We start from the raw sequence: 14,628 nt of genomic DNA on the forward strand, positions 1-14,628 counted from the left end.
TGAGGGTTACTGGAGGGTTGTGGGAGGGGGGATGTGCTAAATGGGTAAGGGGCACTAAGGAATCTACTCCTGAAATCACTGTTGCACTATATGCTAACTAATTTGGATGTAAATTAAAAAAAATTAAAAATAAAATTAAATCAATCATTCAATAAATAAAATATATAAAGATCAATAATAAAATATTGAATATGTTCCTATATACAATAACAAAAATAAAATAAAATTAAAACATCAGGACCATTCGTAATAGCAACAAAAACCATTAAATTCCCATAATTAAATCTAACAAAATATTTGTAAGACTGTGACACTGAAAATACTGTCAAGAGAAATTAGAAAAGACTTAATTCAATTGAGAGATACAGCATGTTCGTGGTTGAAAATGTACTAATTTTAATTTACCAATTCTCCCAAAGATTCAACAATATCTGACTGAAAATTTTCAAAAAACATTTTTTTTGGGAAAAAACTGACAAGCAGATTGTAATTTTTTTTAATGCAAAGAGCATAGAATAGTAGGTAAAAGGGGCAAAATTTTTCTAAATCTAAAGAAAACTATGAATTCAAAGATCCAAGAAACTCGATAAATCCCAAGAGAATAAAAATATAAATCACAACAAGTCACATTTTTTTTATTTGAGAGAGACAGAGACATGTGAGTGTGGGAGGGGCAGAGAGAGGGGGGTAGAGAGAGACAATCCCAAGCAAGCTCTGCACTGGCAGTGCCAGTGCAGAGCCCAATGTGAGGCTTGAACTCAGGAAACCACAAGATCCTGACCTGAGTGGAAACCAAGAGTCAGACACTTAACTGACAGGCACCAAGGCGCCCCACAGCAAGTCATATTTTATTCAAAATGCTGAAAAACAGTAATTAGAAACAAGTTTTCAAACTATCCAGAGATAAAAGAAATATTACATACAAAAGGATAAGATTGACCACAGAATTCTCATTATAACATTTGTAAGAAGAGATCAACATCTTTAAAGTTCTGAAGAAAAATCATACTATAATCTTACTCAAAGTTAAAATATTTTCTTAAACTCAAGCAAAATAAAATATTATTCAAGAAAGAGAAGCTTGAGAGAAATCACTGCAAGCAAACATACACTACAAAAAATGATAGAAGGACCTCTTCAGAAGGAAAAAAATAAGATGATAACCCTGATTTATACAAAAGAATTAAGAGCTACAGAAAGATAATAATGTGGATCAATACAGATGTTATTTCTCATCTTAAATATGCTTAAAAAGATAATAATTTAAAAAATTATTAACATAATGTTGGGTTCATAACATAAGTAGCACTGAAATATATGGCAACAATAACCAAAAAGATGTGAGAGAAAAATGGCGGTATACCATTGGAAAGTTCTTACCACTTCCATGAAGTAGAACGTTATTTGAAGTTAGATGTGATAACATAAACATGCATACTGTAAATTCTAAAGCAACCACTAAAAAGGATAAAACCAAGAAGTATATCTCATAACCCAATAGAGGAGAAAACAATTAAATCATAAAAATACTGAAATAATAAAAAATAAAGAAAATAGTAAAACAAAAAAAAGAGCAAATGTAACAAAGAGGAAACAAATAGCAAGATGATTTAATCCCATACATTGAAGTCTCCAAATATGTCCTATATGTATAATATCCATGTTATCAAAAAGAAATCTCTCTGACACTACATATTACACAAATGGTATCTCAGCTCTTATCTACTGACCTTCTGTAATGGTAGATGTTTGCACCAGGGCTCTATAAGAGACTAGCAATTGTCCAAAAAAGTAATACTTTGCTCCTACAGCAGAGATTTTGAATCCAGAATCCCAAAAGACACCACCAGATGGCAGTAATTGACTTTATCTGCAAGTGTCTAGTGAACACCTCCAAAATCATGTGTGCGTGCCAGTTGTTGTTCTAGACCCTGGCCAAATTCAATACTATTTCAGTGTATAAAGTTAGTAAGTTACTTATGTTGGTTAATACATCTAGCAATATCTAAATACATCTAACAATATTCAAATAGCCTGCAAGGACCAAGTTTATTTCTTAGTGTTCATCCAGCAGAGACTATTTTATTCCATATATCCATGGAATGTATCCCGAGATCCTGGATCAAGTTATTCTTAGAAAATTTATTGATTAGGTTAGTTCCTGTATTTTATCTAGTTGGATTAACCATCTTCAGCTACTCATGTACATCAACATAGTGTTTGGTTTTTTCCCCAGAGTGAAATTATCCTGCTATACAACCAGAATGAACACAGAAAACAAACAAACAAAAACCTGGGGAAAAACTAGATACCCCAAAACAAGAAAATGGTTAAATAAATTGTGGTATATTCTGGTAATAAAACATTTTATACCTTGGTGAAAATGAATAAGCTTACATTCCCTGCACTATCTATGGCTAGTATATATATGATTGAGTGAAAGTCATATCTCAAAAGACTACCTAACATATAATTCCATATTTTGCCCCTAAAGCAAGCAAAACTAAGCATATTGTTTAGGCCTGCTTACATATATCTAAAAAATATTTTTAATTAAAAAAAAAGAGAATTGCATACCTCCAAATCAGAATTTTAGCTGTTTCTCAGGGGAAACAGACTGGATAGGAAAAACATATAGGTAGATAAAACATATTGGTGATATTCAGTTGAAGTGAACACAATAGCAAATTTATGGTGTTTGTTATATTATTAAGACTTTCAAAAGAGAGAGAAGATAAAGAAGGAAATGAATTCACTATTGAATGGCAGAGGGAATCTGTTAATAAGTGTAAGTCACAAAGAGAGTCCATTTAAGACCTTCCATCCTTTTATAAGCTCTCCCTCACCCCAAGACCCCTGTGCTGTTCAACCAAACTATTCCTCCAGGTTCCAAGGAAAAAGAAAAAGGAGTATTTTTAAAAACATAGCTTCTTAAATGAGATTCTCTGCATAATTAAAGTGCTACAGCTGCTAATAGAGGTCTACAGAGCAAAAATGGAGACTAGACAAAAGTGGTGGCCAGGAAGGTCTTGTAAGTAGAGGAGTTTGTATGAGCACAAGTCCATAGGTATGACAGTCTGATGTGACTACGGGACTTTATGGTATTTTGAGGACTAGACTGTGAAAGGCAGAAGGGATTCTGCAAAATACAAGCCGAAGACTTCATCAGATGGATCATTTAGCTAAATGGCAATTGACCTTGCTTCTATTCTAATGTATGCATTAGAAATTATCATGTATGTTATAAATTCCCTTCTAAGACCAGCTTTACCTGCATCCCACAAGTCATGTGCTTTCATTATCATTCAATTCAAAACGTGTTCTAATTTGTATAATGAGTTAGTTTTTAACTCTGAGTTATTTAGTAATACATTTATTACTTTCAAACAGATGGGGATTTTTAAATTATCATGTTGTTATTCTAGCCTAATTTCACTAGAGTCTGAGAATATGCTTTACCTGGTTTCTATCGTTTTAAATTTGACAGTAATTGCTTAATGGCCAAGAATATTTTTAATGTTCAAAGTATACTTGAAAAGAATGTATTATGACATTATTTGCTATTGAGTTCAATATTTGTAAATTAAATCATTTTTATTAATTATGTTGTTGAAATCTTGTATACTTATCAATTTGAGTCTGTTTCTTTTTTTTTTTTCTAATAGTTACTCAAAAAAAAAAAAAAAAAGAATTCAAATATTCCACTATGGGTTCTTAATTTTTGAAAATCCCCAAATCTCCCCCAGGAGAATCCACACAGAAATTTGGGTAAGAAAACCAAAAATCTATGGACAGCATTATATGAAGTAAAACATGAGCCAGAATATAAAGTATCCTACAAACCTCTAAGTGTGAATGGTAAGAACAATCCACCAACACCTACAAGACCTGTGCAGCATCAGTGCCTGTACAAGAGATAGCCCAGGGGAGCAACAAAGCATTTGATACACTAAGATTTTAACATGTATTCACCAGAAATCTTAGTAAAATTTAGAAAACAGTTGAAACTCTCAGGGATTTGTGCGCCCTATGAATTGGTGAATACAAGCCATTTGCAATTACATCTGAAGGGGCTGGGATAGTGTAGACCCTACCATCCCTCAACATAAACCAATTAAAGCCTCTTCCGGCACAGAGCTCCACACTGACTAAACTGCTGGGAATAGAATCCAAAGTAACCAGGACAGGGGAAAAGACAATACAGATTAAATGGCCAGAACAAAACGTAGTATTTCACAATAATAACAAAAGAGGGAGCTCAAGAGTCATAAAGTGAGAAAATCTGTAAAACCATGCCTTCCCCATACCTTCTAGAAGTTAATTAGTTTCATGTAAAAATGAGCATCAGAAAATGATTGTAGTTATATATCACTCAGAATTAATAAGAGCAATTTGTAAGAGCAAACATAATAAGAAGCAGAATAAACTCTATACAGGCAATGAGAGCATAAACAGAAAAACTTGCCCACAAAGCAAAGGAAAACTATATCCTAATGTTTTATAATTATCTGAAGTTATTAACACAATGATCTAAAATGTGAAAGAGAAACATAACCAGAATTATCAAAACTCAAAAATTAATTAATAACACCCAAGAATAATTCAGAAAACAAAACAAAACACTGTTTCAAAAATGAAGATTAGACCAGAATCAACACAAAGGAAAATAAATACAGAAAATGTCAGAGGGAAAAACAGCCTTAAATTAGGAAAAAGTTTAAAGTAAAAAGGAATTTAATGGCTCCCATATGATTCCATTTATATGATAATCCAGGAAAGGTAAACTCACAGAGACAGAAAACAGAACAGTAGTTGGCAGGGGCTATGGGAAACAGGAGGAAACACAGAACAGAGCTGTTCCTTGTCTTCGCTATAGAAAAATTTATATGATACTATGCCTTTGTCAAAACATATAGGCCTATACCTCAAATGTAAAAAAAAGTGAGTGCAAAGTAGAGATTAAGAACAAGATTAAAATGATTTTAAAATCTACAAATAATGAACAGAGGGAAAGAATGAATATCTAACATAGATATGATAAAATTTCCCAGAGAAGAAAAACCAAAACAAGGAAATGGAACAATTACTAAAAATTATTATTCAAGATGTCACTGAAAGTTTTTAAAGAATTACTTGAACTTAGATATTAATGAGGTAAATGGCATACCTGGGGAAAAAATCAAACCAGAAATATCAACACTGATTCATAGTTTAGTAAAAATTATTAGTCTTTAAAGACAAACAAAAAAGGATTTTTTACACATTAATGAAAACAGGACCAAATAACTTCTAGAGGAAAGGTCTTCAGATAATGTATAACTATTTTCATACCAAAAGGAAATACTTATTTATGTATATGTGTGTATGTACATATGTACATGAAATGCTCTGAATATATCTGTCAAGTCCATCTGGTCCAGGGTATCATTCAAAGCCCTTGTTTCCTTGTTGATCATCTGCTTAGATGATTGTCCATTGCTGTAGGTTTGTTATTAATTCATGTACACGCTTGGCTACTCTCAAGTTAGGGGCATAAATATTTACAATTGTTATATCTTCTTGCTGGATAGATCCCTTAATTATATATTGTAGCCTTCTTCATCTCATATTATAGTCTTTGGTTTAAAATCTCATTTGATATTAGTATGGCTACTGCAGCTGTCTTTTGATGTCCATTAGCCTGATAAATGGTGTTGCACCCTGACCTTCAATCTGGAGGTGTCTTTGGGTCTAAAATGAGTCTCTTGTAAGTAGCATAACTGTGGGTCATGATTTTTTATCCATTCTGATGCCCTATGTCTTTTAAATGGAGGATTTAGTCCATTTACATTGAGAGTAATTATTGATAGATATGAATTTAGTGCCCTTGTACCACCTGTAAAGTCACTGTTCCTGTAGATGGTCTCTGTTTCTTTCTTGTTTCTTTTGGTATCTTTCCCACTCAACGGTCCCCTTTAATAATTCTTGCAGAACTGGTTTAGTGTTCATAAAGTTCTTTAGTTTTTGCTTGTCTTGGAAACTCTATCTCTCCTTCTATTCTGAATAACAGGCTTGCTGGGTAGAATTCTTGGCTGCATATTTTTCCCATTGAGCACATTATATGTATTATGCTACTCCCTTATGGCCTGCCAGGTTTCTGTGGACAGGTCTGCTGCTAACCTTATGTGCCTACTCTTGTAGCTTAAGGACATTTTGTCCCCAGCTGCTTTCAGAATTCTTTTCTGAAATTCTTTTCTGTCAGACCTGTGCTAGTAAAGATGCACCTGTAGGGACCAGCAGGGTGAGGTTTGTTGTAAGTAGTTCCAGCCTCCATTGGTGGCACTGTTTTGGTTGGTGAAGTCCCACCAGGTACTGGGTGGGGGAAGATGGCATCACCCCACTCTCCTTTCCTGGCTAGGGGAGCTGCTGCCCACCTCTGTTCAGTTAGACTTCACAGACAAGCAAACCATCTCCCTTCCTATGTCCTACACTTCAGTCAGATCCCTGCCTCCAACCCATTTGTGCCTAGGTTGTCAATATGCCCAGTGTCACAGCTCTCCTGTGTTTTATCTCTGGTGCATGGCTCATATTCAAAATTACTAATCTTAAAGGACAAGGTGAGCCAGAGGCCTGTACACCCCTCCAGAGGAGATCCTCACAGTGCTGTGCCTGGTCCTGTTATGTCCATGAAAATAGGCTGCACAGATGTACAGGTGCCTGGAGTTTATGGTGAAGCATAGCCAAAAGCTGGAACCAGGTTGTCTGCCCTATGCACACACTTCTGTCCCCTGCTGTTGAATCATTGCTCAAAGGCACCAGCCAGGTCTTTTGTCCGTGGAGAGGAAATAAACCATCTTCCAAATGCACAGCAGAGAAGAGAAACTTTCTCTCCCACTGTGACCCAGGGGCTCCCCACAACCCACTATCCGCTGTCCACTGCTGACCTTCCACCCTCCTTTCCCCAGGAGCACTGCTGCCCTCCCAGATTGACTCCCACGAATGGTGGAGAATTCCAAAACCTCAGAATTTCAGCTCCACTGTTTGCAAATATTGCAATAATCATTTCCTCCCAATTCCCCAATGATTCTCAGAAAATCCTTTTCTTGTGCAAACCCAGTGCCATGCTCTCTCACCCTGTTTCCCTCTCCTTTCTGTAAAAAGGTCTTCCTACTCCTGTGGCACTGCAGCTTTTCTCTCCCCTAATGCACGTCTCCACACCTCTTAACCTGCCACATTCTCTCCTTCAAATTATGCAGATTGTTCTCTTAATCCTCAGATCAATTTCCTAGGTATTCAGAATGATTTGATGTGATCTAGCTATGTTTGAGGAAGGATGCAAGCCCAGGGTACCCCTACTACTCCACCATCTTAACTCTTCCCCTTGTTGAGTGCATATTTAGATGTGATTGAATTATAACAAATTATAATGTTGATCTGTTGCCTTTTTAAAACATTTGACTGAAAATGTGAAAAAAAAAAAGCCTTCCAGAAAAAAATCTAAGTCCTACTCTGTGGGAATGTTACCTTACATGGGGAAAAAAAGGCAGGTATTTGCAAATGCAATTAAGGATTTTGAGATGGGGAGAGGATCTTGGATCACTTTGGTGGAAACACATGTACCTTTCTAAAAGGGAGGCACAGATGAAGGCCAGTGAAGATGCAGCCAAGAAAAATTTGAAGATGCTAACCTTGAAGATAATGTGATCTGGCTACCCCAAGGAATAATGACAGCCATCGGATGAAGGAAGCAAAGAGCTCCATCTAGAGCCTCCAGAGGGAGTGTGGCTCTTGCCAGCACCCTGATTTGGTGACCCTCTGAGAGAAAACATTTCTGTTGTTTTAAGCCACCAAATTTGTAGTAAAACATTACAGCAGTCACAGGAAACTAATCCAATTACCTTGTAACTTTTTCCCTTTATTTTTCCTTTGCCCACTCACTATTATAATTTCTCTGCCACCTTCTCTAAAGTGTCAGTAACCATTCTTATTCTCAACTTGAATAGGTGTTGGTTCGTATTAGGACCAACATAATTATCATAAACTATAAATAAAAGGATTATATACATTTTACACATGCAGTTCTAGGAATAACTAGCTCAAGGACATACAGTCACTGTTATAACTGATTTTAATCTCCATTCAGATAACACAAATGACAATGTTCATTGTACCACACCTGTGATAATTTGTATATCACAAATTACAACCCATTAACTGGTGGCCCTATATATTTTATATATATTATATTTATAAATTCTTATCCAGCCAACTAATATACATGTCTCTTATCCTGAGACCTAGACGTAAGTACGGTGGTGACACCATGAACGATAAAGCTCCATGGAACCCATTCTCAATATGGTCATGAGTAACTTGAACTCCAACATTTTGAAGTCTTGTAACATACATAAGTCCATCATCCCTTACACAATCATACTGACAGGTAAGAATATAGGTTGATGGCAAATTCTGTAACTGAGAATCATTGGCTAACAAGGGAGATGCTCTGATATCCATAAGTGCTGGCAATGAATAATTATGTCTTCCAAGAACTGGTTCGGTATAAACATGGTTTTTTCTATACTTCTTGGGTAAAAGAGTACTCCAGTTAACAAACTTAAACAGGTGTCTTGATTCCAGAGGCATATGTTGGTTTCTTCTCATTGCTTGGGTAACTGTTTCATCAGTGGTGATATATGAGCTAACGAGTTTTATGCCCAAGTCCTTTGTTAGAATTATACCATGCTCATTTTCTTGGTGAGATGGCAAACAAGAATCTATTATCTGTAAGACAGGGTAAATTAAAGCTTGAAGCTTGATTTTATGCTTTATTTCAAGATCAATCTGCACCTGAAAAAAACATAATGATGTCCTATAAGCAAAAATTCCAAAACTTCAGGAGGGAGAGATTTAATTTTTAAACATAAGCAATCATGAGATAAACAAATCTACATAAATTGATGTGATAATACATTACTTTCACAATATTTATAATGACCTTCAGTGGCATAAAAACTTGTCAAGCTCATTTCAACAGTAAAGTTTTAAAAATGTTGGTTGTGTGTGAAAAAGGGAGAGAGATAGAGACGCCCAGGTATAAAACAAATAAGTCCCAGGGATGTCATGTATAGTGTGGTTACTTGGTTAATAATCCTGTGTTGTATATTTGAATGCTATTAAAATAGTAAATCTCAAATGTTCACATCACAAGAAAAACAATTTGTAGTTATGTGTGGTGATAGATGTTAACTTGACATATTACTATGTTGATCAATCTGCAATACGTACATCTATCGATTATGCTGTATACCTGAAACTAACATGATGTTGTATGTCAATTGTATATTGATTAAAAACAAATTTAAAACAGACAATGTCAGGAAGTGAGGCACTACTGGGCTGTACCCAAGAGCAATTTGAGAGACTGGGAGCAGCAGCCACAGGAATCTCAATCCCAGGTAGTGACAGAAGTAGCAGCAACCTGGCTTTGTAACCACTAATAGCACACACCTTGCTAGATTTGCTTTAGCAATTTGATGCCTTATTGTCAACTGGGTTGGTGCATCAAATGAGTTCATTACATTGGGTAAATGGGAAAAGAGAGAGAGAGAGACAGAGAGAGAGAGAGAGAGAGACATGCATACATACATACATACATAGAATGAGGTTTTTGTCAAAAATCACCAATGCAAATAATATAAATAGGATAACCCTGGAGGAAACTGACACTATAAATAAATCTGCAAGAATTATTGACTGAATGAAACCAAAGTGAATGGAAAAAATAAATATAGCTATTGAAATAATATTTTATCATAAATTTGAAAATTAAAATTAAAAATTAGCATTGCAATTAAAATATTTTAAAACAGTTTAAAGTTTAAAATAATATTATTTGGCTGTTAAGCAAGTTCCCAGCAACATACTGTAAATTTTAAGAAACATTATTTAAATGCAGAAGTACAGAGACAGAAAAGAGAAAAAAAGCCAATGGATAGGTAGCTTACCTTCTGAAAGAATGGTGATATTTGGAAAACAAAGGGATGAAATTATTTTTAAAAACCTTGTTGATATTCCATTTGACATACAAGAAGAGAATGTGGAATATGTAACATGGAGCCCTTTTTTCTTTCCAGAGGTGAAGGGGGGTGCCCTGAGGTTCACCTATGACCCTGAGAACCCTAAAGGAGAACCTGAAAATAATTTCCAAAAATCAAGTGTCTAGGCTAGAGTGTGGCATCTGAGACAATGATATCTGGACAAATGAAAACGCCTGCTGTGACTAGAAGATGTACCTGTAAGTCAACCTCTCACCAGAGTGGCTGGCTGAACTCAAAGGAGGGAATCAATTGAAATCCAAGATGTACCTCAGAAAGGGAAATAGTATCCCACCACCTCTATGATGCTCTCTCAGGGCATTAGAGGCTTCACAAGTTTAGAACGAAAACGAGCCAAGACAATGTTTCCTGACGGAAACTCCCACTTCTCTCCCAAGTGCCCTCATGTAGATAGATGATTTACTGAGCCAAAGTCTACCATCAACATCCCACTGCCAATGTCCCAAACCTAGACAAGGAAACAAACAGCCCACATCCACAGGGAGAGGGCAAACAGAAACACACCAATCAACACCTTATCTGGCCCTAACTGTCCTTTCTGGAATGTCATATGAAATAAATTGTTTTCCCACAAATGTGTCACTACTTACTATGTCTATGACCTTACTATATCATTTGTTGCTTTGCCAGTCAATACCTCTTCCTACCTCTCTGTCATCCTTTGAAGCTCATTTTAAAGTTAACTCTTTGAAAATACTGGAAGGGCACCTGCTGGTCAGATCCACCAAGTTTGGCAATTTTACCCTAGTTTTAGCAACCATGTTATCAGTCTAGTATGAATCTTCTTAGATGTTTTCTATATATTTACATATATTTCTAACCAAAAATGTTATGATTATGCATGTAAGTACCTGATCAAAGTTCACTTCTCTATCTTCAAACTCCTCTAAACTTCCAAAACTCTCTAGCTCTTTCAGGTCAATGATCAATTTCCCCTTACCTTTTAAAAATGTATATAATGGATCTCTCTCCTCGATTTTGAATTCCACAAGCACTGATAATATCTAAGTTGTCATTGTATGTCTTACCAGTTCTAAGATAATAAAAGGCTAAGTATAATATTTTTTAAAAGCAGAGAAATAACTAAATCAAAATTGCTGCTCAGTTTCTAATTCTAAGAGGACATTGTGTTCTCTTAGAACCAGAAACCAGAGGACATACGAAGCAGTAAGAGACTTATAATGAGTAGGTCCCAACAATAACACTTAATTATTGAATTATCTATAGCATTGTTCTTTCCTTCTAGATCCACATGGACTCAAAGACAAATGGCCAGAGTGCAAGAGTGCAAATAAGCATTAATACTGAACCATAAACATTACTACTGAAAAGCCCTGAATGAACCTTCCTATAACATAAATGTGAATATCACATTAATGGATACATATTTCTCATTCTGTGAGCAATCCATATGTACCTGGCTGCAAAAAGTGTGTAAGACATTTATCTCAGGATATTACCACTTCAAAAAGAACAAGAATGAAAATACAAAAGCAAAGAAAAAAATTGAGAGAACACATCTTGCTTGTTGTGTTATCCTTGAGGTTTAAACACTGGTAACTGTTCTTAAATTGTCCACTTAAATTTTTATTATTGTTTTCAGTATAACAAAGACCTGGGTAACTCAGTAGAAGGTTACAGAATACATTCAAAAAAGCCCATTCTTATTTTTAATCCCTTCTAATAATTAACATTATTTCAATGAGAACACAATGGATGTGATGCATTTCAACTTTTCTTTTGTACTTAAATACCATTAATTCTAAACTCATGAAATCTAAAATAGAATTCTCCCATATAGACTATTCCCTCTGCTCCTCTTTTATTAAACCATGCAATTTAAATTTCTAACTGGTTTTTCAAGTTACAGGTCATGCCACTGATAGTATTGTTACCATGAGAGTAGTTTATTAACACCATGGTAAAGACTGATCTCCTCAATCTAGAAAGTTGGCAACAAAATTCGAAACCAGTTCATAAAAGGCTTCTGTATCATACTAAAAAGCTTAGAATGACATGTAGGTCAGAAGGATTTTCACTCCTGCCTTAATTTCTTTATTCACAACTAGCCCCCATTAGTTGGGAATGGTGACTGAGGGGTAGCTGATAGGAAAGACAGAGAAAAACCACTCATGACTTTACGCCCTGCCCAGAGAGCCCTATATCAGTTTACTGACTCAACTGCTTTGAAGCCCATGTATTTGCCTGTCATGAATACTTGTGCCTGACATAAAGCCTGCTCCAGACAGTCTGAAGCATTACTGAATCCTTTCCCATTCCCCAAATGCCCCAAGGCCATCTATTAGGGCAATGGTGCTTTCCTAGAGAATGGCTGGTTCTTCCTGCCCAGCGCATACATTACTGTTCCTGCATTGAGTCCCTCATTATCCACAGCCCAGCTCAAACCAGTCACTGGTTTGCAAAGGTCCTTACCATCTAGCCCCCTGGCTTAGATGTGTATTATTTAATATTCTGCACATCCACAGCAACTTATCTGTGCTTGTCATCCATAGAAAGATAGATGTATGTAAAATATTAGTTATATATGGAGTTCCCACATCACTACTGATAATCCTGTTCATCAAACTTAGCAAATCTACTATTTTTTAATCTGGTGCACCCAGCTTCATAGCAGTTGTGATTGCTTCCCTCACTGCTCTTCCTTTTCATTGATCACCCCCACCTCGTACCACATCCAACTTCACCAACACACAGATAGCCAGTGAGTATTTGGGTGACTACAAGCCACCATGAAGGAACTCCAATACAAGAGGACTTTTGGCATCACCCTAGAGCACATGTTCCAACTTTTGTAGGAGCTGGAGAAATCCCACATGGAGCCTACTGTAGTCTGAATGTTTATATTCCTCCAAATTCATACATTGAAAAGCTAATGTCCAAGATGGTGGTATTAGCCCATGGGGTGTTTGGGACTCCTTAACGTCCATCACTTATTTCACCAATTCCCCCACCCACCACCCCTCTGGTATCATCAGTTTGTCCTCTATGGTTAAGAGTCTATTTCTTGGTTTGCTGCTCTCTCTTTTCCCCCATGATCATTTGTTTTGATATTTAAATTCCACATGAGTGAAATCATATATACAATGGAATGTTCCTCAGCCATAGAAAAGAATGAGATCTTGCCATTTGCCACAAAGTGCCTAGAGCTAGAGAGTATTATGCTAAGATAAATACAACAAGCAACAGTATTTTTTAAAATACAAATGTGACTAAAATTTTTCTATGACTTCACGATGCCCTTGGAGAAAAAAAAAAATCAAAAGAGGCATGATTTGCCCCTGCCATCCTTTCTAACATCACTATTCACCGTACTTCCACTGATGTAGTATCTATGCACTTAGTTTTTTGTTTTTGTTTTTTTTGAACCAGGATTCCAAAGAGACAAACAGTAACTGCATAAATAGGGAGGGGACAGAATGAATCCGTTCAACTCTTCTCAGCAAGTCACAAAAACAACTTGATTCCAAGGTCAATAATCAGTTATGGTTCAATTCAGCAGCATGTAGGACCAGTGTCTTTATTTAATCTCTAAATTTTTCCCACAAAGATGTGTTGAGGATAATCTGTAATACAGTGCTGTGTTACACAAGGGGACAGATAAAGAGGCTGCCCTCAGGTAAAACAGGCAGAAGAGAGGCAAAGGTCCAACTCTGGAGTATTCTGAAGGGTGGAGGAAGAAGACAGCAAGAGTACAGGTATGATGGCAGGGTTTGGATATATAAAGATTAAAAAAAAATTATTGTCCCAGATTCTGAAATACTTAGAGTCCAGTTGGGATTGTGCACATGCAACAAATAATAGGATAATCACTAGAGTGTAACTGCTTTGGGTAGTATAGAGGAGGTTCGCCTGTAAGGGTTTCTAGTGCTTATGGAATATCCAGGTGGGGAAAACTATTTGGATACATGGGTTTTGAGCTCATGACAGTGGCATTAGTGGGAGGCATAACTTTAAGAGCCTTCAGCAGATCATTCAGAGTTGAAGTCATGAGACCAAGCAGAGAATGGGATAAAAGCCAGAAGGACCAAACGTTGAGTCCTAAGGAAAATCAGACTCAAAGGAGTGTATAGACCAAGAGTTCATCTCCCATAAAACTGAATGGAAGAGAAGATAAGAACAGGGAGAGTGAGTATTTTAAAACAAAAGTTGGCAAGAGTTTCAAGTGATGAAAAGAAGTTAAAGAACAACAACAAAAATGCCCTTAGATATAGAAATAATGAGATCCCGGACCTACTTAGCCACAGCAAGTTGAACAAATGGCCAGGGGAGAATACAAAGTGATTAAATGAGGAAGGTATACATTAGGAGTATGTAGAAAAAGAGCTTAAAATGATGAGAGTTGAATATCTGATGTTAGGCTGTAGCAAAACAACTTTCTTACTTACCAAAGTGACCTCCAACTGTAACTCCAGAGTAAGGCAACTTTGTTGTTACTGTGTGTCAGGTAAACAGCTTTCAAATGTTGAAAGGTAATAATTTCAAAGCCAGATGAATTTCAGGCTTAACTTGC

The 14,628-nt window shown here is 36.1% G+C and overlaps 1 protein-coding gene across 1 annotated transcript in view; it reads right to left on the reverse strand.

The window, feature by feature from the left end:
* Positions 1 to 8,089: 8,089 nt before the first annotated feature.
* Positions 8,090 to 14,628, reverse strand: part of AADACL2 (arylacetamide deacetylase like 2) — a 34,574-nt gene continuing 28,035 nt past the window's right edge. Inside the window, exon 5 of the mRNA XM_045503236.1 lies at positions 8,090 to 8,829. Coding sequence (XP_045359192.1) covers positions 8,227 to 8,829 — 603 coding nt within the window. The 3' untranslated portion in view covers positions 8,090 to 8,226. The remainder of the gene's footprint in view (positions 8,830 to 14,628) is intronic.

Source organism: Leopardus geoffroyi, chromosome C2, assembly GCF_018350155.1.
Source record: "Leopardus geoffroyi isolate Oge1 chromosome C2, O.geoffroyi_Oge1_pat1.0, whole genome shotgun sequence".
Taxonomy (NCBI): domain Eukaryota; kingdom Metazoa; phylum Chordata; class Mammalia; order Carnivora; family Felidae; genus Leopardus; species Leopardus geoffroyi.